This window comes from Acomys minous (genome assembly GCF_964271855.1).
Source record: "Acomys minous genome assembly, chromosome: 2".
Lineage (NCBI taxonomy): Eukaryota > Metazoa > Chordata > Mammalia > Rodentia > Muridae > Acomys > Acomys minous.
The window spans coordinates 115,121,803-115,146,152 of record NC_140484.1 but is presented as its reverse complement, the minus strand read 5'-3'; the positions used below and the strand labels follow the sequence as shown (position 1 = coordinate 115,146,152).

Sequence of the window (24,350 nt, the reverse complement as noted above, 5' to 3'; positions counted from 1 at the left end):
CCTTTACATCAGACTGTTGACTTCAAAAAATCAATATACAAAGAGATGTATAAAGCTTTACCAAAACGATTCCATCAAGTGTGAAGTGGCACCACTGATATTAGAGAAAGGAAACCACTTTTCCACAAGAGCTGGACACCACCGACTGGTACGACTAAGCTCCTGCTGGACCCACTCTGGAACACAAGGAGCTAAAAAGACAGAAAACAGAGGACATCAGAGGCAAGGAGAGAGTCCAAGCTCATGTTTTTTCCCTGGACTGACTCCCTCTCCAAATGCTCACTGTTACAACACCTGCCATTCTGTATCACCAATCCTACAGGTCTATCTTGTCTGGGGCAGGGGTGGAAGGGGGCAATGCAAACACAATTTGAAGCTTCTTGCTCCTATTACTAACATAATTCTTCATCTTATTTCTGAAATATTCCTCTAAATGCATTTAAAACTATGCTCTTTCTTTCTTTCTTTCTCTCTCTCTTTCTTGTTTTTCAAGACAGGGTTTCTCTGTGTAGCCTTGGCTGCTTGGAACTTGCTCTGTAGACCAGGCTGGCCTTGAACTCACAGAAATCTGCCTGTCTCAAGTGCAAGGGTTAACGACATTCACCACCATCACTTGGCTAAAATGATGGTATTTTTCTATTTCAGAAATTTACAACAAAAGTAAGTACTGTGTTAACATAAAAACAGCCTTAAACTGAAGAGTAGAAGCATCATACTGCATCAAATTGGTAAATCTGAGCCAATAAGATGTGACACAGAGTTAGGAGTTATACAAGAGTGGGTTCCATTAGAACAGGCCTGGTAGAAAGTATGTTTGGACACAAGAATAAGCTTCAGTTGAACCTCATGAATAAGACCTCTTCTGGATAGAGGACAGCAGGCAGCCTGGACAGTAAGTCATCAACTGATTTACATACCCCAAGAAACCAAGCCCTGCTAAAGCAGGGAACGCTGGCAAAATACTCAGTGCTATTTTACAGTATTCTAAAAGAGTTATCTGAGCTGTTTCTAAAACTGTACAAATAGCCTATACACAACTAATGAGGAAGACAATGACAGATACAAAACAATTATATTGCTTTAATTAATATGTGATTACTTTAAATATGCTAATACTTCATCCTACCTAAAAAGCAACAGTTGAATTTTAAGCGACTTAGTGTAAATACAACAGGAGAACCCTTCACTCTTCCAACCCTTATCCCTGCCTGTTTGGCCACATTTTTTTTTCCTGTCATTTGCCCAAATCTCTATAATACCAATCTCAACCTTTGCTTTTCACTCCCTTCTATTGCAGCTTCTTCATCTCTTGTTTCAGAATGATATACATATATTAGGACGCTTACTTATGAACTTAATGTACCTTTCTAAAAAGGTGTCTATTATTACTGTGTGTATGCATGTACATGCGACAATGTGCACACGGAGATCAGAAGACAATGCTGTAGAGTCGGTTCTCTTTCTCTAGCTGTACATGGTCCAGAGACCAAACTCAGATTCCCAGGCTTGGCAGAAAGCATCCTTACCCCTCTGCCCCTCTGAGCCAGCTCTATGGCCCTGAAGTCTTTGTGTGTGTGTGTGTGTGTGTGTGTGTGTGTGTGTGTAATTTTATGTGTATGGGTGTATTTGCCTGCATGTGTCTGTGCACCACTTGCATGTAGTACCTGTGAAAGTCAGAGAAGGGTGTTGCATTCTCTGGAGTTATAGTTGGGAGTCACCATATGGGTGCTGGGAATTAAACCCAGGTCTTCTAGAACAGCAGCCAGTGCTCTGAAGCAAATACCAAGCTACATCAAGCTTTAGAATTAATTTTTCAAGCCTAGCAGTGGAGGTACACGCTTTTAATCCCAGCACTTTGGAGGCAGGGGCAGGTGAGCTTGGTCTACAGAGTGAGTTCCAGGACAGCCAGGGTTACACAGAGAAGCTCTGTCTCAAAAATAATCATTTTTCAGTGTAAAAAAATAGGGGTTTCATTGTATTTTCATTGAGTTTTTAATTTTTTTTCACTATACACATTTATACATGTATCTTTGAGCCTTATTCATATTTATCACTCTTTTAAACTGTTCCAGTTTTTTTTTAAACTGTTCCAGTTTTGCTCTTCCCCTTCCCACCTTCAAAGAGTTCTGCTTTCATGTTACATGTGCATATGCATGTATGCATAAAGATAAATCCCACATGAGAGAAATATGGAACACTGTGTCTTCTTTTCCTACTGTTATTACTCAGGTCCCCTCTCTTTAAACCTCTTCTCCTGTTTTATTAGTCTCCCTCTATTCTTATGTCCTACCCATCTACATTCATAGTCATAAACTGTATCAAGAAGTCACCTTACTACTGATTTCAAAGCATTCCATAGTGTCTTTAGCCAAAGTCCTTTAGGACTTCTAAAACTAGTGACTTAACTGCCTACAGCTTGTACTAGAGCTTGCCTTTATCTGACTTACAACATCCTAGGGTTCCATTAAATAAATGCATGATGAAAAAAGAAGGCTGGAAAAGACTGCAAACCACCCCCTGCTGTGTTAATTACTGGTGGGAAAACTTACCAGAAGAAACAGGATCTTCAAATAAATTATTAAGCTGGTTCAGTACACTATCCACAACATCTGAGAAAGGGGAAGCTATATCCTGGGAGCCTTCCGCCATGGTGGTCTGGAGAAAATGTCTTTGAACTTCAGCCTCTTCGGCACGGAACACTGTGAGAATCATGGCACTAGCAGAGAATGGGGAAATAATTCCTGTGATGGAAGGCCAGCCTTCACCAAGATCCACACTGGCAACCTACAAAGAAGTGATAATTGGTTGAGAACATTATTGTCAATATGCCTAAAAGAATGCAGCCAACTAAACGACAGAAAAACAGTTGTCTATCAGTGGCAGAAGAGAATTTGATAATCAGATAGTCCCTAAGTTTCAACCTATCAGAAAAAGCTTACAGTGTCAGCAATATTTGCTATGTGCTTACCGTCTCTGCATCTTTCCAATTGTATTTGTTTTATTTTAATAGTGATAAGCAGGAAAACAAGAATTATTCAGGTGGAAAAAAGAATTAGGAGATCTTGCTGAGAGTGGTGGCACATGCCTGTAATCTCACCACTAGGGAGGTAGAGTAAGGCAGATCTCTGTGAGGTAGAGGCCAGCCTGGTCTACGAGTGAGTCCAGGTCAGCCAAGGATAGACACAGAAACTCTGTCTTGGAAAAAAAAAAGAAAGAAAGAAGAGATCCATGTGGCCTTCTTCCAATTCTAGTGCACAGCAACCAAAGCAACCAAAGACATATTACTCACTACACATTTATTGAATCTTACAACCACTCAATTTAAAATGACCATCTCTTTATAGAGGATGGACTGAGGCTGAGGAAAAAGCTACTTGTTCAAGGTCACCTTGTGGTGTAGGAAGAAGCTATTAGGTCCACTTGACTTCAAAACAAATGTACTTAACTGTGAGGCAATACTATCACTGACAGGATCTAGCCAGCATGTGCCCAGGCAGCAGAGCTAAGACCTAATTCAGATGGCCTGAGTCCCCAACCTTGTCTACCTAGTAGAAGCAAGGATTGTATCACATTAGTAACAGTGCAATTCGGTGTTTTCACTGGTGTAAGTCTCAGGATACTTTCCAGACAACACCAAGAATCTTCCTCTGGAATCTGTTTCTTTTCCTTTTCTTTCTTTTTTTTTTCCGAGACAAGGTTTCTCTGTGTAGCTTTGGCTGTCCTGGACTCACTTTGTAGACCAGGCTGGCCTTGAATTCACAGCAATCCACTGGCCTCTGCCTCCCAAGTGCTGGGATTAAAGGCGTGTGACACCATGCCTGGCTGGAATCTTTGTTTCTTTGTTTTTCAACAGGGTTTCTCTGTGTAATAGTTCTGGCTGTCCTAGACTTGCTTTGGAGACCAGGCTGGCCTTGAATTCAGACATCCTCCTGCCTCTGCCTCCCTAGTGCTGGGATTAAAGGCGTGCACCACTTCTGGAATTTTTTACCACTGGATCCAGAATAAAGATATTTCCTGAGATTATGAAGGCAAAGAAAAGTAAGGAATTTTAAAATGTCATAATATTTAGGGGCGGTGCTGCACATCATTTATCCCAACACTGAAGGGGCAGAAGCAGGCCGGTCTTGGTGAATTCAAGACCAGCTTAGCCTACAAAGTGAGTGCCAGGACAGCCAGGGCTGCACAGTGAGACCCTGTCTCAAAGAAACAAACAAACAAAAAAACTAAAAAACCAAAAGAAACAAAAAAGCCATCATTTTTAAGTCAAAACTGGGTGCGCTTGTTCTGTTTAAGTAATTATCCTTACGCTATTATTTTATTTTATATTATAGCAGCTTTTTCTTAAATACAATAAAATCAAAGACTATTACAGAATAAATCATTGTGAGAAACCACCCATCATTTCACTCACATACAACCATCCCATTTGGCTGTCTTTTTTCTTATATAAATTCAGATTTGGATTCATGGTATATACAATTTTACAAACGATTTCTTCACTAATAATCACCATTTTAGTTATGCATCAATACAAACAATATTATCTGAAAAACCACCAACTTTAGTGAGATTATATTAGGCAGGTGACCCCTGGCATTTTGCAAATAAGCTTATCTCATCTCACCAGTGTACTGCTGGACAAGAATCCCTGCTGTGTGGGGGATACCTACCAGATGGAATTCTTCAGCAGTCAGCCTGCTCACCAGCTCCTGAAACAACAGCCTTTGAGTTGGCTTGTGTTCCTTTGGACTTTGTAGCATCCAGTTGTCAGTGCCTAAAGCACTACTCATTGGGAGAGACCACTGTGCCACTGAGCCTTTTAGAAAAATTCTGATTGGCTTCTGAAAATGTCTCTGATGCATAGCTAAGGGCTCTAGGGAGATTGCCCATGTTTCTTGAATTTCTTTGCCTGTTAGAAATAAAGAATATTAAAATTCCAACATATAAAAGTTTCTAAATGAAGAATAACATAAACAAGATTGCCAGTTGAGACACTGGGTACTGTCACTCAACTCCTATTTCCACCCTTAGCCTGCTGTCTGGAAGCTAGCAGCCGGTTTACTCAGCACTATAAAAACAAAACCAGCTGGGCATGGCGGTGCACACCTTTAATCTCAACACTCAGGAGGCGGGGGAAGGTGGATCTCTGAGTGGGAGGCCAGCCTGGTCTACAAAGCAAGCTCAGAACAGCTAAGGTTACACAGAGAAACCCTGTCTCAAAAAAACACAAACAAACAAACAAACAAACAAACAAAAAATGGGCATGGTATCAGAACTTCTCAATCATGACTTGGAAATATGTACTCAAGTGATACTACTTACAAAAAATAAGGCTCTGACTGGTGTGGTGGTCCATAGTCCCGGCACTCAGGTGCCTAAGTGGGAAGACAGAGTGGCCCAGGCCAATCTGGGCTACATACTGAGGTCCTGTCTCAGAGAAGACTCAAAAGCAAAACTGAAAAATACCTACTCTGTTAACATCTGATTACGGTTTGTTGGTAAGTAACTGCCTAGAATGCAGGCTCTGGGTTTAATATCAAGGTACCGAAGAGAAAAACAATCTCATAAAAGGCAGTATATTATATATTATTAGGTTATATTCTTTTTTTTTTTTTTTTTTAAAGACATGGTTTCTCTGTGTAGTCTTTGCTGTCTTGGATTCACTTTGTAGACCAGACTGCCCTTGGAAGTCACAGAGATTCACCTGCCTCTGCCTCCCCCAGTGCTGAGATTACAGGACTGCATCACCACACCCACCTAAAATTTTTCCTTTTATGTGTAGGAGTACTTATATATGTTATGTGTATGTCGCATGCCTAGTGCCCTCAAAGGTTAAAAGAGGACATTGTCTCTCCCAGACCTGGAGTTATAGAGAGCTGTGAACCACCATGTGGGTGCTACGAACCAAACCTAGGTTCTCTGCAAGAGCAACAAGTGTTCTTAACACTGAACTACCTCTCCAGATCACCCAAATACTTTCTTTTTTTCCACTTTTTTTTGGATTTTCTGAGACAGGGTTTCTCTGTGTAGCCTTGACTGTCCTGGACTCGCTTTGTAAACAAGGCTGGCCTCCAACTCACAGTGATCCGCCTGCCTCTGCCTCCTGAGTGCTAGGATTAAAGGTATGCGCCACCACACCCAGCTCCAAATACTTTTTTTTTTAATGTGAGTACTCTCTCTGTATGTACACCTGTATGCCAGAAGAGAATATCAGATCCCTTTATAGATGGTCATAAGCCACTGTGTGGTTACTGGGAGTTGAACTCAGAACCTCTGGAAGAGTTAAGACCTCTTAATTGCTGAGCCATCTCACCAGCCTCCAAAATACTCTGTAAAATTCTTTAAATTGGCAACTCTTGGATCATGCACCTGTAATCCCACCACTTGGAAGGTGGAGGCCATATGACCAGAAGTTCAAGACTAGCCAATCTGAAGCCAGCTTGTGACCTTATCTAAAAAACAAAACAGAAAACAACCCCAGAATCCTTAAGCTGTATATAATTATAACATAGTATAAAACATATGTCTCTATGTAGTATTTCCAACCATGCAGCAAATCAGGAAAAACAAATTTATGAAGATGTTGCCTTTTACTGGGAGCAAGTATCATTGGGGGTGAGGGAGTTGTAATTTACTTCTTCTGTAATCATTCTCCTTCTATATGATCTCTAACCAAGAACTAATACCCATGTGTTGGGTATCTGGACATTACCCTTCTTTTGGAAAGGCTGAAATAGTCTTTGTAATCATTCCCTTGTTTTTGACACATGTGTTGCAGCTGTACCACAATTCAGTCTTCCTATGGTGTCCAAGTTTCCTTATATCTTTTTTTAATTCTTTCAATTTTAATCATTGAATATCAGGCTATAAAAATGCTAAAGAAATTGGAAGTGTGCCTTAAAGAAAAAAAGTAAAAGTAACTAAGATTTAGGAAAAACTCAACTTATTTGCTTACCTTTAACTGGGAGAAATAATGTTCCTTCAATTCGTGGAAATGAGGCTTCATACTCAGGAGAATTATACAGCAAGCAGTTTACAGTGGCATCTGTTGGCAGTGCTGAGGTCCATGGGGAGGGGTGAGGTTCATGTGACAGCTCACCATCACCCTGCAGCACTGTTTCCCTGGCTTTAGTAAAACCCAAGCTCCAAGTTTCAGATGGCAGGATGGTACCTCCTCCATGGTGGAGCAGTTCACAAACTGTCCAGTATCCAATGTGGTCTGGGGAGGCCCATAACTAAAATAAACATGACAAAGAAACCTAGGTAAGTTAAGCATTTATGAATAAAGTAGAGAAGGTAGAGAAAAAGTAAGTACCAATATTAAAGGGTCAAATTATGTAATTAATATATCTGTTCAACCAAGTACAAATAACAGCTAGTATTTACATAGTCCAAGAACATAATTACCGCATAATATACCTTCACAAAAACAGAGTCCTAGGGAGATTATTAATATAAATAAAGTGCTTCCCTTGAAGCATAGGACCTGAATTTGAACCCTAGAACCCTGTGAAAAAGCCAATCACTGTGATACATGTTTATAATCCTAACACTGAGAAACAGACAGGTGCGCTGCTTAGCTAACCTGCTTGATGAGCTCCAGTTGAGGGATGACACCCAAAGTTGTCTTCTGTCCTCTTACACACACATGATACACAAATGAATATGGACATACACATAAAGACAAGATTTGGCTTTTTAAAAATGAGCCCTCTTATTATTGCTTTTCATGTTTTACAAAGACTTTATTTTTATTTATGTATACGATCAGGAAGGATCTGAACTTTCCATTCATCTGCCTCAGACTTTCAAAGAGCCTAGACTACAGGCCTCCACCACTAAGCCCAACTAAACTCTTTTTTAAAAAATCAATATTAATTTCGGCTAATTTGAGTCAGGGTCTCCCCATGTAGTCTGAAAGAGCCTAAACTTGAGGTTCTCCTGCCCTTGCTTCCCAAGTGCTGAGATTATCACCACACCTGGCCTTGATTGACTCTTACACAGATTGCCAAGGCTGTGTCCTGCCTCTAATCTTTCCTCTATGACTCAAATGTGTCCATCCAGATCACATATCTCATCATGCTAGTAGTCTTTAAAGCCTTTCAAGGCTGCTTCCTGCTCCTGGGATAAAGGAACTCTTTGGCACTGCCATAAAGCCCTTTAAAACCAAACTCAGCAACTTCTCCATCAGCATTAGGCACAATGAATGTTGTGTCTTAAACATGTCATTATTTTATTTTATGGAAATGCTCTTTCCAATTTTAACTCCTGTGCCTCTTTAACCAGATGGATGCTTATTCTACTTCTCTATCTACTGCAACTCCTGCTTTGTCAAACGTTGCCTCTTTGCTTCACTCATAGAATGCTGATATTTAAGCAGCACTTCTCAACAAACTTTCATTGTGCAACCTCTGTGTGACAAAGAATGGTGGAGATACAGAGTCTTTTAGGACCCTTAAGACTGGTGAACCTGGATCTGGGGTGTTGGCTCAGTGGTTAAGTGCACTGGTTGCTTTTCCAGAGGACCCAGATTCAATTCCTACATGGCAGCTTACAGCTCTGTGTAATTCCAGTTCCAGGGGATCTGACAAATTTTTCTGACCTCCAAGAACACCAAACACACAAGTAATGCACAGACATAAATGCAGACAGAATACTCATACACATAAAATAGACAGGGGAAAAAACACTAGTGGTATAAAATAACAATATAAACTATTTGACAGCATCATATGTAACATGATCATACTATGGGAATATGAAATAGAGCAACTACCGTATACCACAGTTATTAACTTTAGTAATTGCTATATGAATATGAGAAATAAGAACTTGAAGGGTCTCCAGGGTCATCTAGGTCAGCCCCCAGCTATCCATTATAGTCGAATTCAAAGAGAAGACAATGATAGTCCAATCAGTCCAAGAATAAAACTATCTTGATGCTTTGAGAAATGACACTTTCATGGACTTTGATGGATCAAATGTCACTGAACTTGGGAGGCTAAGGCAGTAGGACTGAATTCCAGGGCAGCCTGAGCTATACCACAAGCCATGTCATTAAGAACAAAACAAAACAAAACAAAAATACCAGAATGTATTCTCAAAGTTTTCTTTTGGTCATGCACACCAATCTGGGAAGCGGTGTACCAGCAAACAGCAATTTAATTCGTCGATTAATCTGTTATCATCCATGCAGTTTGCTGCTATGTGGAAGAACAGCAAACTAGTTCACATGCCACTGATTCTGATTTTTTTTTTCCTGCCAAAAGGATAGAAACAAATCTATTGAAATGGATTCAGGCAGAAGACCAGCTTGGAAGGGGGAGAGGGAGTGGTGGAGGCTGTTTACAGATGAAAAGCAAGCTTAATAAAGGATGCTGACTTTTTACGTACATGTACACAATTCTCCCAAGCATCCCACTACATCCAATTTATACTGGAAATCTTTTATTTTATGTGTATATGTGTATAAAATTTATTTTATGTATATAGATGTTTTTCCTGCACGTATGTCTGAGCACCACTTGCTTACCTGATATCCTCAGAGGCCAAAAGAGGGTATCAGATTCTCCCCGGAAGGGAGTTACAAAAAGCTATAAACTGGCATGCTGGTGCTGGAAATTTAATCCTCATCCTCTGGAACAGCAATCAGTGCTCCTAACCATAGCCATCTCTCTAGCCTTAATACTTAACATAATTTTTCTTTGTTTTTTCAAGTCAGGGTCTCACTAGGTAGCTCTCACTGTCCTGGAACCACTGTGTAGATCAGGTTGGCCTTGAACCCAGAGATCCACTGGCCTCCATCCAAGTACTGGGATTAAAGGTGTGGACCATACAACCAGCTTTTTCCTCCCAAGACAGGGTTTCTCTGTATAGACCTGCACAGCCTTGGCTGTCCTGGACTCACTTTGTAGACCAGGCTGGCCTCAAAATCCCAGCAATCCACCTACCTCTGCCTTCCAAGTACTGGGATTAAAGGCATGTGCCACCTCGCCTGGCTCTGTTACCTTGCTATTTAACCAACTCCTGATTTAGAGCTACGTAATTCAATTAAGTGAAGCTCTTCACCTGTTTAAACCACTTTCTAAATCTTTTCATTGAGCAGAACAAAATAATTGTTTTAAGCCTGACCTGGTGGATTGGCCACTTCTCCTTTCCTTCTAATTTGGGTTCAGAACTCCTGGTCTTTCTATTTGTAATACAAACTCCATTCGTAGTTCATTCCTTTACACACAGCCTTCTCTAAGTCTGGAATATTCTTTCCCAGCCTTCACACTCTTCATTATTCACTGTTCAAATCTGCTGGGAAAGGCCTTCTTCTCTAAGTACACCTCTTAATACAATAACCACCTGCCTCCCCTCACCCAGCCTTTCTTTTCTTTGGAGCAAGTTTGAAATCATCACTTACTGCCCATCTGTTTGATATAGTTCCAAACTAGAAAATATACTCTTTTTTAGCCATTTTACCTCCAGCAGCCAGTACTCAATGCAATGGCTTATTAATGCATATATCTTTACTAAATGGTCTAGCATAAATAAAAATTAAACTTTATATATTATATATGCTTGCTTTCTTTCTTTTTGGTTTTTCAATACAGGGTCTCTCTGTAGCTCTGGCTGTCCTGGAACTCACTCTATAAACCAGCCTGTCCTCGAACTCTGAGATCCGCCTGCTTCTGCCTGGGATTAAAGGCACCCACCCAGCTGACACTTTCATATTATAATTCACATGTATATTTCATATATATATATATATATATATGAAAACAGGAGACAGGATTTTAAGGTCATCCCCCCATTACACAGAGCTCCAGGTCAGCCTGGACTATACAACCTGAACCACAATAGTCTGTTTCAAAGCTAACAAGCACACACAAACATTTCTCACAGCATTTACAGGGGCAAGAAGCGGCACTGCTTCAAAAATAAAAATCCAAATTAGCCATTTACGACCAAGTTTATAAAAAGATGATTTGTCTAATAAGAAAATATTTACTTAACACTCACAATGTTCAATACACAACTGTGGGGGACTACAAAACTGTGTTAAGGACCTTGTACCTGCCTCTGAGATTTTTGTTGTTTGCTTTTCTGAGATAAAATCTTGTAGCCTTGGCTAGTTTTGATCTGTGGCAATCCTCCTGCCTCAGCTTTCCGTGGGCCATCATCATTGAGGTGGTATTTTTAGAAAAAATGGAAAATGACAGGTGCATCCAACCAGAACATAATAGAGAAAGAGCGCATGCCACAACAAAGGGGTTTTGTTCTTGTTTTGGAGACATGGTCTCTCTACATAGCCCAGGCTATCCCTGGAGTCTCGAACTCAGAAAGATACACCAGCCTCTCTCAACCTCCTAAATGCTGGGATTAAAGGTGAAGGTTAACAGAGGTTTCTACTGCCTTATTGGGGGTGGGGCGGGGGGGGGGGGGAGGACTAGATGTCCTGCAAGGCAGAGCAGCACAAGACCTGTGGTCAAGACCTGTGCCTTGGCTGAGCCAGGCTTCCACATGCCGTAATACAAGTGCTGTGCAGGAAAACTAAGTACACAGAAGCACACAGGTACCAAAGTGCAGAGGCTCTGCCACATTCCTATTTAGTAGGGACCCAGAATCTACCCATTTTGTTGCGGGGAAGACTGATCCTTTTGGGACCCCCCGCAGGGATTAACCTTCAAAAGGGACACAGGGGTCATTCTAGGTCTAATGGCACTTTACCGAGCCTGACAAGTCTTAGGTGGCGGGGAGTGCGCGCGTACTGGATCCGAGACTGGCCTCACCTTACCTTAGACCGCTCCGTGGTGTCCACCCAATACAAGGTTATATTTCGGGGGATCATGACCTCCTGGACTCTCTTGGGCAGCACCTTCTCCATCACCTGCCTGGGGGTGAGCGGCACGCGTTGAGCCTGAGCCTCGCACCCCGACACGAACTGCAGCAGCTCCCTCTGCGAGTGAGGACAGGGCGCCAGGAGGAAGACGGCGTTCCCAAAGCCCCCGAGCGCGGCCTGGGCCTCCTTGGCTTCGCTGTCGGCGTCCAGCAGCCTCCTCCCGTTGCTCCGTAGGATCGGTTTAGTGGGCGACGTGATCTCGGGCCGGTCCCACTGGTAGTCCAGCAGCGTCTCCATCCCTGGGCGTCGGGCCCGGCAGGTGGGTACCAGGAGCGCGCTCCCCGAGCCTGGCCTCCAGCTCCTCCTCGAAGTCCTCCCAGGAGCGGCTCCCCAGCTCGCGGAAGTCAGACACGCGGGAGGGCCGGCTTCGTGCCCCCTGAGAGTCGAAGAACTTGAAGGCCCAGTGGACCCTGGCGAGGCCGAAGCGGCAGCTCAGGTAAGTGAGGAGGCGCAGGGCGGCGCGCCGAGCCGGGCTGTGGCGAGCGGCGTCGGCCGCAGTGTCCACCAGCAGCACCACTTTGTGGCAGCAGGCCATCTCGGCCGCCACGGGACGTCCCCGCCCGGACGCGCACGGCTCTTCTCGAGGCGAGAGGCGCTCTCTTCAGCGAGCCAGCGCCATTGCCCGCTTCTCTGAGGCTCCGCTCCGAAAGCTCCCGCGCTCTCCGACAGCTGCTGCTATTGGAGGAGCTGGTTTCCAAGCTCGGCTCTTATTGGCTGCGGGCTGAACGTAAGTTACGTGAGCACTTCCGTTTCTGACCCTAACTGGAAGGCGTGTGGAAAAGACTCCGCTTGATTGGGGGAGGGTGTGGCGGTGGGCGGGGCGCTGAGGGCCAGGAGAAATTTAGTTCTCATTGGCCTGAGCCTTCGTTTTAAAATTTAAAGAGGCGGTACTTCGTGGGCGTGGCGGTGGGCGCGTAGGACGGCGTTTGCGCCGCTGTGCGCAGGCGTGTGCGTGCGTGCTTGTGTGTGTGTCTGTGTGTGTCTGTGTGTGTGTATGTGTGTCTGTCTGTCTGTCTGTCTGTCTGTGTATATATGTGTGTGTGTGTCTGCTTTTCTGTGTGTGTGAGTCTGTCTGCGTCTGTGTGTGTGTGTGTGTGTGCCTGTCTGTGTCTGTGTGGTGGGGCATGTTTACTAAGACTGTGTGTGTGTGTGTGTGTGTGTGTGTGTGTGTGTGTGTGTCTGTCTGTCTGTCTGTCTGTCTGTCTGTCTGTCTGTCTGTCTCTGTCTGTCTGTCTGTGTCTCTGTGTGGCGGCCATGGTTACTAGGACCCTGAAGCCTGGGAGGAACACAAGAAGGGGTTTAGGATGGTTGAGTCAAACTCGCTTTAGACTACTGGTTTTTTGTTTTGCTTGTTTTGTTTTGTTTTGTTGGTTTTTTGAGACAGGGTTTCTCTGTATAGCCTTGACTGTCCTAGACTCGCTTTTGGCCCTGAACTCACAGCGATCCGCCTGCCTCTGCTTCCCAAGTGCTGGAATTAAAGGCGTGCGCCACCACCGCCCAGCTTAGACTACTCTTTTAAAGGGAACAATCTGATGACAGAGGCTTTAAATTTTTTTTTCCTGTACAAACGAGAGAAACATTTCATAATCTCCAAACTTAGGAGACGGAGGCAGTAGGATCGCGGGTACCAGGCCAGCCCGAGTTACTTAGCAAGGCCACCGCAGCAGGTGAAAACTGAGGAAGAACACGACGCCAGCGTGGCGGCACCGTCTGAGAGGCAAAAAGTAGATCCTGAGTTCGAGGCCAGCCTGGCCTATAAAGCCCATCTAGGATAGCCAAGGCTACACAGAGAAACAAAGCAAAACAAAAGAGCAGGAAGAACAGGAAGGGTTTCAGAGAAGGAAGGGAAGTGACGGAACTCTTGTTTTAAAAAGAGCACTATGGATCCTAGGTGGGGAAAATCTAATATAAAGATACCTAAAGGAGGCAAAACAAAAACCATGAGATAAACCAGAAGTCTGCAGAGCATCTGGGAGGCTGGTTTGCAAACGAAGGAATCAACACACCACAGAGTACCCAAGCCAGTTCAATCGGATGCAGAAAAACTGGACTAGAGGTCCTAGATTCCCAAGCACCCATCTTTAAAAATATCTTACAGTTCATCCATTCAGGAGATGTTAGTGTTTTGTGGCATATTGGGTTTGTTTTGTTTTTTTCTGTTTGTTTTTATGACTTTCTCTTGTATCCCAAATTGGCCTCAACTCCTCAGTGCTGGGATTATAGACATGCCTCCACTAAACCTGGTTTATAGGATTTCAAGAATCAAACCAGGGGCTTCCTGCATGCTGGACAATGAAGTGCTGTACCAATATCTTATATGTGGAGTTTCTCCTCCCCCCTTATTTTTCATTTATTGTATGTGGGGGCAGGGATGAAACTTGGGGTCTGGCATGTTCTTGTCAAGTAGACTTCTTCTTGGCCACATCCCTGCCCAGTGGATATCATTTATTTTATTTTTAAACATTTCTGTGTATGAGTGTTTTGCCCATATGTGCATGCCTGTGTGCAGAGATCCAAATAGGGTGTTAGATTCCCCTGGAATTGGAGTTACAGCTGGCTGAGAGCCACCGTGTGGGTGCTGGGAATTGAACCCAGATCTTCAGCAAGTGCAGAAAATATTATTATTATTATTATTATTATTATTATTATTATTATTATTATTATTATTATTTTGGTTTTTTGAGACAGGGTTTCTCTGTTATAGCCTTGTTGAAGGAGGTTACAAACTTGTTCCCCAAATTCACAGCAAAACTTAATTACTAATGTGATTAGATCAGGAGGCAGGGCCTCTGGGGCAGTGACTGCATGGCTGTGAGGGTGGATCACTCAGGAATGTGACCACTGCCCCATGAAATAGGGCTCAGGAAGCTCATTTGCTCGTCTACCAGCTTAGTTTCTATGCAGCTTGAAGATGCCATCTGTGGCCAGAAAGTGGCTCCTCGTCAGACCTGAAGTCAGCTTCAGGCTTGATCTTAGACCTCCTGCCTCCAGGGTTTTCTTTTATTTATTTATTGGTTTTGTGTGACAGGGTTTCTCTGTGTGCCTCCAGGATTTTCATGCACGGGTTTCTTCTCTTTATAAACTACCTGGCAAAACAAACAAACAAGCAAACAAAACTACCCGGCGTGTGGTGTTCTGTTATAGCAGGGCAGATGGACACAGAAGAAAATTAGGATAATGTTATGAATGGAAATCAGTGAATAACAAATTTCAAGGATAAAAGGATTATCTGATTTTTCTTTTCTCAAAAATATGGGAGCTGGGGGCACACGGACATTCTTGACCACAGGTGGCTGGGTGTGTGTGTGTGTGTGTGTGTGTGTGTGTGTGTGTGTGTGTGTGTGTGTGCAGGCTCAGTGCTTACTTCTGTATATGTTTTAAAATTCTCTAATTAGAAAAAGGGATGATAGGCCAGGCATGGTGGTGGTGCACACCTTTAATCCCAGCACTCGGGAGGCAGAGGCAGGTGGATCGCTGTGAGTTCAAGGCCAGCCTGGTCTACAAAAGTGAGTCTAGGACAGCCAAGGCTACACAGAGAAACCCTGTCTCGAAAAACCAAAAAAAAAAAAAAAAAAAAGGATGGTGAGGCTTGAGATGGCTCATCAGGTAAAGGAGCTCACCAGGAAGTCTGATAACCTGAGTTCAATTCCTAGGACCCACATGGTAGAAGGAGAGACCTTTATGTATATACACTATGCTATATGCACATGCAGAATAAATAAATAAAATTGAAAAAAATTAAAAGATGATAAATGACAGAACCATTGTATGGACTTTAATTTGTTTTTTAATTTATTGTTTCTTCTTTTTTTTTTCTTTTTTCTTTCTTTCTTTTTTTTTTTAAAGTATTTTCTCTATTGCATTTCACAGTCCACTGGTAAAGTGTAGCATAGGAAAGCATAGAACTGGACAGGGAGATGGCCCAGTCAGTAAAGTGCTTGCCCCACAAGCAGGAAGACTTGGCTTTGATCTCCACAGATGGCATTTAAAACAAACAAACAGACAGAGAGAGAGACAGACAGACATACAGGAATGGTACAGCAGAGGCTGACAAGCTGCTCATTGGTTAAGGGCACTGGATGCTCTTCCAGAGGAGCTGGACTTAGTTTCCAGTATCCATGTGGCAGCTGATAACTGTCTGCAACTCTAGTTCCAGGGGATTTGACAGCCTGTTCTGACCCCCAAGGGCACCAGGAGCCCACACAGTACACAGACATGCAGACAGGCAGAACACCCATACACATTAAAAAATAAAAAAGCTAGTCGCAGTGGTATTCAGTTGTAATCCTAGCTCTAAGGAGAAAACAAGCTGATCCCTAGGGTTTAGTGGGCAGGCAGCCTAACCAAATTAGTCAGTTCCAGGCAAAAGAGAGAGAGACCTGGTCTCAAAAAAACAAGAAACCTGGCCTGGGATGGTGGCACATGCCTTTAATCCCAGCATGTAGGAGGCAGAGGCAGGCAGATCTTTGTGAGGCCAGCCTGGTCTACAAAGTGAGTCCAGGAGAGCCAAGGCTATACAGAGAAACGTTGTCTTGAAAAACCAAACCAAACCAAACCAAACAAAAAACAAGAAACCAGGGGAATGATATCCAAAGTTGAATTATGGTCTCCACATGCACTTACCACATATACATGTGAGCATGCACACAGAACATACATGCAAACGATGCATATAAATGTAAGGAAGTATAGAAAGCTTATTATAAATATATTAAATATTTTCTTTGTAAGTATTGATAGCCACATTGGACAACATTATAATTTTGTTGTTGGTTTTCCAGACAGTTTCTCTATGCCACTGCCCTGGCTGTTTTGAAACTCACTTTGTAGACCAGGCTGAGCTCGAACTCATGTAGATCCACTTGTCTCTGCCCCCCTGAGTGCTGGGATCAAAGGTGAGTGACACCTTCTTGAGCAAGAAGGTAGACACACGTAGTTAGTATAACAAAGTTATATTTATTATTCTGAGGATCATCACATAATATTCACACTCTAAATTCCTAACTAAGGTCCTAAGCCTGTCTCCCCAAGGCTTCTGACCTGTGCTATATATCTTAGCTGAAAGTCAAGTCCAATCTCTAACAGAAGTCTCCAATTTGAGGGTCAGGGTCCTGGGGGAGACTCTCCAGCCATAGGGCAGATCACGGTAGCGTCTCTCCAGATGTGCAGAGCAGAGCATCACTCTCAGTCTCTGCTTACGGGCTTCTAGGACTGTGTCTGGTTTATCTTGAGTGAGTGATGTCACTGAGTTCTGGTTACCAGGTTCAGCCTTTGGTGTAGTGGAATCCTGACTAAGCTATTTTTACATGTCTAAAAGGCATCATAAAAATGCTCATTACAGCCACCATGCCTGGCTCCTTTTCCTTTCTTTTTTTTAAAAAAAATCATGTTTCTAGGCCTGCCATGGCGGCACACACCCTTAATCCCAGCACTTGGGAGGCAGAGACAGGCATATCACTGTGAGTTCAAGGCCAGCCTGGTCCACAAAGGGAGTCCAAGACAACCAAGGCTACACAGAGAAACCCTGTTTCAAAAAATAAAACAAAACAATCATTTTTCTAGCAAGGTATGGTGGTATATGCCTTTAATTCAAGCGCTCAGGAAGCAGAGTTTTGGCCCACATAGTGGGTTCCAGAACAGCAAGGCTACAAAATAGACCATATCAAGAGAGAAAGAAAGAAAGGAAGGAAGGAAGGAAGAAGGCCTTGTATGAGCTGCAAACAAACAAGCAAACAATCCAGTCTTTTAGAATTCAACAGACTGAGATTGTTCCCAGCAGCTCTGCAGGTGATGGATTCATGGCCAATCTTGTCTTTACAGAGACCAAGAAGCTGGAAGAGGAAGGGGGACAAGTTGGGAAGAAAATCAGTGGTATTTTTGCCTTCGAGGTGAAGGATGGCTCCAGGAGTGAGGGGTGGGGGTGACCATGGCTGTGGGGTGGGGGTGACCAGGGCTGTGGGGTGGGGGTGACCAGGGCTGTGGGGTGGGGGTAGCCAGGGCTGTGGGGTGGGGGGTGACCAGGGCTGTGGGGTGGGGGTGACCAGGGCTGTGGGGTGGGGGTGACCAGGGCTGTGGGGTGGGGGTGACCAGGGCTGTGGGGTGGGGGTGACCAGGGCTGTGGGGTGGGGGTGACCAGGGCTGTGGGGTGGGGGTGACCAGGGCTGTGGGGTGGGGGTGACCAGGGCTGTGGGGTGGGGGTGACCAGGGCTGTGGGGTGGGGGTGACCAGGGCTGTGGGGTGGGGGTGACCAGGGCTGTGGGGTGGGGGTGACCAGGGCTGTGGGGTGGGGGTGACCAGGGCTGTGGGGTGGGGGTGACCAGGGCTGTGGGGTAGGGGTGACCAGGGCTGTGGGGTAGGGGTGACCAGGGCTGTGGGGTAGGGGTGACCATGGCTGTGGGGTGGGGGTGACCAGGGCTGTGGGGTGGGGGTGACCAGGGCTGTGGGGTAGGGGTAGCCAGGGCTGTGGGGTAGGGGTGACCATGGCTGTGGGGTGGGGGTGACCATGGCTGTGGGGTGGGGGTGACCAGGGCTGTGGGGTAGGGGTGACCATGGCTGTGGGGTGGGGGTAACCAGGGCTGTGGGGTGGGGGTGACCAGGGCTGTGGGGTGGGGGTGACCAGGGCTGTGGGGTGGGGGTGACCAGGGCTGTGGGGTGGGGGTGACCAGGGCTGTGGGGTGGGGGTGACCAGGGCTGTGGGGTGGGGGTAGCCAGGGCTGTGGGGTGGGGGTAGCCAGGGCTGTGGGGTGGGGGTGACCAGGGCTGTGGGGTGGGGGTGACCAGGGCTGTGGGGTGGGGGTGACCATGGCTGTGGGGTGGGGGTGACCAGGGCTGTGGGGTGGGGGTGACCAGGGCTGTGGGGTGGGGGTGACCAGGGCTGTGGGGTGGGGGTGACCAGGGCTGTGGGGTGGGGGTGACCAGGGCTGTGGGGTGGGGGTGACCAGGGCTGTGGGGTGGGGGTGACCAGGGCTGTGGGGTGGGGGTGACCAGGGCTGTGGGGTGGGGGTGACCAGGGCTGTGGGGTGGGGGTGACCAGGGCTGTGGGGTGGGGGTGACCAGGGCTGTGGGGTGGGGGTGACCAGGGCTGTGGGGTAGGGGTGACCAGGGCTGTGGGGTGGGGGTAGCCAGGGCTGTGGGGTGGGGGTGACCAGGGCTGTGGGGTGGGGGTAGCCAGGGCTGTGGGGTGGGGGTGACCAGGGCTGTGGGGTGGGGGTAGCCAGGGCTGTGGGGTGGGGGTGACCAGGGCTGTGGGGTGGGGGTAGCCAGGGCTGTGGGGTGGGGGTGACCAGGGCTGTGGGGTGGGGGTAGCCAGGGCTGTGGGGTGGGGGTAGCCAGGGCTGTGGGGTGGGGGTGACCAGGGCTGTGGGGTGGGGGTGACCAGGGCTGTGGGGTGGGGGTGACCAGGGCTGTGGGGTGGGGGTGACCAGGGCTGTGGGGTGGGGGTGACCATGGCTGTGGGGTGGGGGTGACCAGGGCTGTGGGGTGGGGGTGACCAGGGCTGTGGGGTGGGGGTGACCAGGGCTGTGGGGTGGGGGTGACCAGGGCTGTGGGGTGGGGGTGACCAGGGCTGTGGGGTGGGGGTGACCAGGGCTGTGGGGTGGGGGTGACCAGGGCTGTGGGGTGGGGGTGACCAGGGCTGTGGGGTGGGGGTGACCAGGGCTGTGGGGTGGGGGTGACCAGGGCTGTGGGGTGGGGGTGACCAGGGCTGTGGGGTGGGGGTGACCAGGGCTGTGGGGTGGGGGTGACCAGGGCTGTGGGGTGGGGGTGACCAGGGCTGTGGGGTGGGGGTGACCAGGGCTGTGGGGTGGGGGTGACCAGGGCTGTGGGGTGGGGGTGACCAGGGCTGTGGGGTGGGGGTGACCAGGGCTGTGGGGTGGGGGTGACCAGGGCTGTGGGGTGGGGGTGACCAGGGCTGTGGGGTGGGGGTGACCAGGGCTGTGGGGTGGGGGTGACCAGGGCTGTGGGGTGGGGGTGACCAGGGCTGTGGGGTGGCGGTGACCAGGGCTGTGGGGTGGGGGTGACCAGGGCTGTGGGGTGGGGGTGACCAGGGCTGTGGGGAGGAGGTGTGGAGGATGTGAAGAAAGGCAATGATCCTTGCTTTTCAATGCAGATGAGAAGACTGAGTGCAGCCGGGCGTGGTGGTCACACACCTTTAATCCCAGCACTTGGGAGGCAGAGGCCGGTGGATCACTGTGAGTTCGAGGCCAGCCTGGTCTCCAAAGGGAGTCCAGGACAGCCAGGGCTATTACACAGAGAAACCTGTCTCGAAAAAACAAAACAGAAGAAGAAGAAGAAGGTGGCAGAGTGCACAGTCACCATGGCTGACTCTTGATGAGCAATAAAATGAATCCTCAGCCTTCTATCAAGGTGTATTGAAAATTGCTGGTAACACGGGCCTCCAACGAAGAGCTCCCTTGGGCAGCTTCAGAACATCACGATGAGGTACATAGACATATAGCTATCCATGTCTCAGTGTCAGCAGCTAGACTGATACTTCCCATCAGCAATCCATGTGTACAATTGAGTTTTTCTCGAGCTTTGGGGTGAATAGGGCCTGCTCGCTACTAATGCTGCTTTGAGGAATTGCATACAACTGCTCATGACAAGCTACTATTGCAACAATGGTTTCGGGCGAGTTTGAGTTTCAGAATAAAATTAAGAACAATAAAATCTAAAAATAATAAATAAAATCATTTTCTGGTCCAGTGAGATGTCCAGTAATTATGGAAATCTGGTGACCAGAGATGGATGCCCAGGCAGATGCCATAGCTCTGTTGACAAGTCCAGCACTCCCACAGCAAAATGGGAGGCAGAGACAGGAGAATCCTCTGGAAGCTTGGGGTGCTGCTAGCTTGGAATACACAGCATGGTGGACACAAGAGAGACCCTGCCTCAACATGGCGGAAGGAGAGCCAACTCCCCAGAGTTGTTTTCTGACCTCCATACACCTGCCCCCACACATCCGTCACAGTGGAGGGGACCCCGAGACTGTGCAGCTCAAAGCTTGGCAGCAGGAGCTGTGGTGAAACCTAAATCTCACTGAATCAGGAAAGCAGAGTGCTTAGGGAGGAAGCTGAGATGGGCCCAGGGACCTACCTTGTTCCACAATATCCAAAAAGAAAAAAGGAAAGAAAGAAAGAAAAGCCACCACTGAACTAGGGACTGAGGTACTGAGTATTCAGACACATGAGCCCGTGGTGAAAACATTTCAACTCATAACAAGAAGTGCCTTTCTCTTTGTATCCCTTGTTCCTAGCAGAATGCCTATTCAGTGTATTTCCTTAAAATATTACTAAGAAATGTGTTTCTCGGGTTAGAAATGCGGGCTGATACCATAAAGTACCACCAGGGGGCGGCGGCGGCCCTCCACTAAGGGCTCTGACTTCGGCTTTCCACAGAACTGCTTGTCCTTAGTTTCTGAAAAGCAGACACCAGGGGGTTATTGAAGTCTCCTCCCACCCACCCACCCACCTCCGAGCCATCCCCCCTCCCCAAAGACCTTCGGTGCACCTGGGGCACGTGAGTCCCCTTCTTTTGGCGAAAGATGCTTCTTCCTCTCACCCATAAACAGAAGAGAAATCAAGCGTTTCTAGCGCAGAGAGGGACAGTCAAGATGCTGGGCACGCCTTACGGTGAGTCTGCAAGGCAGGTGTTATGTTCTTCCCTTTACAAAGGAGGAATCTGAGGCTCAGTTTAATCCTCACAGGCAGCAAGAGACACCCAGGCCTGAGGCTAGTCTGCCAAAGTCCTCACTGCTTCCCCCAAAACATGCACACACAGTGCCCCTCCAACTCTCTGTCCTCCCGCCCATCACCACCCAGCCAGCATCGGGGCGGGCATTCGGTGTTCTGGAGGCTTGGAGGGGCTGGGTGTGGGCACGAGGCAGGGAAATAGTGCCCCACCCCTCCTGACTGTACACCCAGTGACGTATGTACGTCTCCACCTTCTCTGAACGGGAGCATTATTCACTCTGCCACTCTAAGAGCCAGGACAAGCTGTGCGACTTGCAGGCATCTGGACAAAATAAAGCACCAAGCCCCTTCAAGAAAATGGGGAAGGGGGGTGTGGGAAGAGATAGCTCAGCATCTAAGACTGCTTGCTGGTCTTCCAGAGGACCCAGGTTTGAATCCCAACACCTACATTCCTAGCTCACAACTGTCTGGAACGCAGTCCCGGGGTACCTGACACTCTCTTCAGGTCTCTTCATGTACCAGGCACACACGTGGTGGGTGTACAGACTTACATGCAGGCAAAACACCCGCACACATAAGAATAAACAAATATTTTATTAGAACTGGGTGAAAAAGATGGCTCAGCAGTTGAGAATACTTTTTGCTCTTGTAGAGGACCCAGATGTGGTTCCCAGCACACCCACCTAGTGGCTCAAACCATTTGTAACTCTGGTCCCAAGAGACCCGATGCCTTTTTCCAATCTCCAGACTCATACATACTTGGAGGCAAAATATTTATGCACATAAAAATAAAATGAGTCTAAGTTTTTCTTTTTAATTAAGAATTTCAACTGCGGAGCAGTGCGAAGAAGGAGCAAGAGCGACCCCGGGACGGACCAAACCCGCGCGGCGCCATTCAGTGCCTAAGTCACCCACCGCCTCAGTGCCCAAAGAAAGTCGGAAGGGGATGCTAACGGAGACAAAGGCAAGCTGAAGGACGAGCCACAGATCTGCAAGGCTGTCTGCTAAACCTGCGCCTCCAGAGCCAGAGCCCAAGCCTAAAAAGGCTCCAGCAAAGACGGGAGAGAAGGTACCCAAGGGGAAGAGAGGAAAGCTGACAGCCGGTAAGGATGCGAATAATCCTAAAGAAAATGGAGCCGTCAAAACAGACAAGACACAGAAAGCTGAAGGGGCTGGAGGTGCCAAATGATATGTGTGCATTTTTGATAACTCTGTACTTCTTTTTGTTTGTTTGTTTTTTTGAGACAAGGTTTCTCTGTGTAGCCTTGGCTGTCCTGGACTCACTTTGTAGACCAGGCTGGCCTCGAACTCACATCGATCCGCCTGCCTCTGCCTCCCAAGTGCCGGGATTAAAGGCGTACACTACCACCGCCCAGCTAACTCTGTACTTCTAACATAAGAAGAAAGCGAAGAGAAGCTGCATTTTGGTTTGGTTTGGGGTAGTTGCTTGTTCGTTGTTGTTTTAGTTTGTTTTGAGAGAGGGTTTCTCTAGTATGTAGCCCTGACTATCCTGGAGCTTGTTATGTAGACCAGGCTGGACTCTAGCTCACAGGCATCCACCTGCCTCTGCCTCCCTGGTGCTGGGATCAAAAGTGTGTGCCACCACTGCCCAGTCGAGAAACTGCATTTAATAAGCACTTTCTTGAATGCAGGGCATCAAGGACAAGAACATTCATGTACAATTCTCCAAAAAGCCTTCAGGGTAATTTTTTATTAATTCCCCATTTTATAGCTCAGAAAGGTTAAATGAGTTTCTTTTCTTTTTTGTTTTTTGTTTGTTTGTTTGTTTGTATGTTTTTCGAGTCAGGATTTCCCTGTGTAATAGACCTGGCTGTCCCAGAACGCTCTTTGTAAACCAGGCTGGCCTCCAACTCACAGAGATCCGCCTGCCTCTGCCTCTCAAGTGCTGGGACTAAAGGCTTGTGCCACCATGCCTGGCTATAAGTGAGTTTCTGACCATCTCATAGTTGATTAAATGGACTCCTACTTGGGGGGGGGGGCTGTGGTTTAGAGGTGCTGTGAGGGGTGGGGTGGGGGACATTCCTGCAAACTAGAGGCCTGAGACCCTGTTCTTTTCTCAACCCCACCCCCCTCAGACTCCAGCAGTGCTCACTGGACAAATCCTGTCTCTAGGCTTCTGTGGTCCCAGACTTCTGTGGGCCTGGCCCTCCCTTTTCTGGCCAGGGCAGCAAGCTGTGACTGAAGGCAGTGAGGCATGGCCCAGTCCTGCCTTATCAGGATGGCGCAGCGCCCAGAAACCCCTCATATCAGGTGCTGTAGACATGGCGGTGAACACTGTGTCTGTTAACCGATGTGGAGATTCAAGGGCTAAAGGTAGGGGACTTGGGGAGGCATCAGCTTCTGAAGGCCACCAGGACAGGAGCCAAATCAGATGGTCAACATGGGACCCCTGAGCAGAGCTGAAAGTCCTTATGAGGCCGGAGATGCCGGCCATCCTGCGGAGCTCCCATCCTGGTTCTCGTCAGCTCTTGGTCCTTCTCAACAGGGACAACTTTACTCTAGAGGAGGGGGCTTAAAGACACTTCAGATGTTATAAGGGCTCAGGGGATGTGTTGGGTCCTGAGGAATCCACGCCTTCCTGGGAATCCATGCCTCCCCACCACCCCCCCTTTTTTTTTGTTTGTTTGTTTTTTGAGACAGGGTTTCTCTATGAAGCCCTGACTATCCTGGACTCACTTTATACACCAGGCTGGCCTTGAACTCACAGAGATCCACCTGCCTGCTGGGATTAAAGGCATGCGCCACCACACCAA

The 24,350-nt window shown here is 47.0% G+C and overlaps 1 protein-coding gene and 1 pseudogene across 2 annotated transcripts in view; one reads left to right on the top strand and one right to left on the bottom strand.

Moving 5' to 3' along the window:
• Positions 1-12,563, bottom strand: part of TICRR (TOPBP1 interacting checkpoint and replication regulator) — a 43,064-nt gene extending 30,501 nt beyond the window's left edge. The window contains 6 exon segments of the mRNA XM_084774158.1: positions 62-191; positions 2,550-2,784; positions 4,671-4,909; positions 6,956-7,235; positions 11,783-12,125; positions 12,127-12,563. Of these exon segments, the coding sequence (XP_084630284.1) occupies positions 62-191; positions 2,550-2,784; positions 4,671-4,909; positions 6,956-7,235; positions 11,783-12,125; positions 12,127-12,422 (1,523 nt within the window). The 5' untranslated portion in view covers positions 12,423-12,563.
• A 7,758-nt stretch (positions 12,564-20,321) lies between these two features.
• On the top strand, positions 20,322-22,902 carry LOC311578222 (non-histone chromosomal protein HMG-17-like; annotated as a pseudogene). Its single transcript has 2 exons — positions 20,322-20,326; positions 22,509-22,902. The product of its transcript is annotated as a non-histone chromosomal protein HMG-17-like (transcript).
• Positions 22,903-24,350: the final 1,448 nt, after the last annotated feature.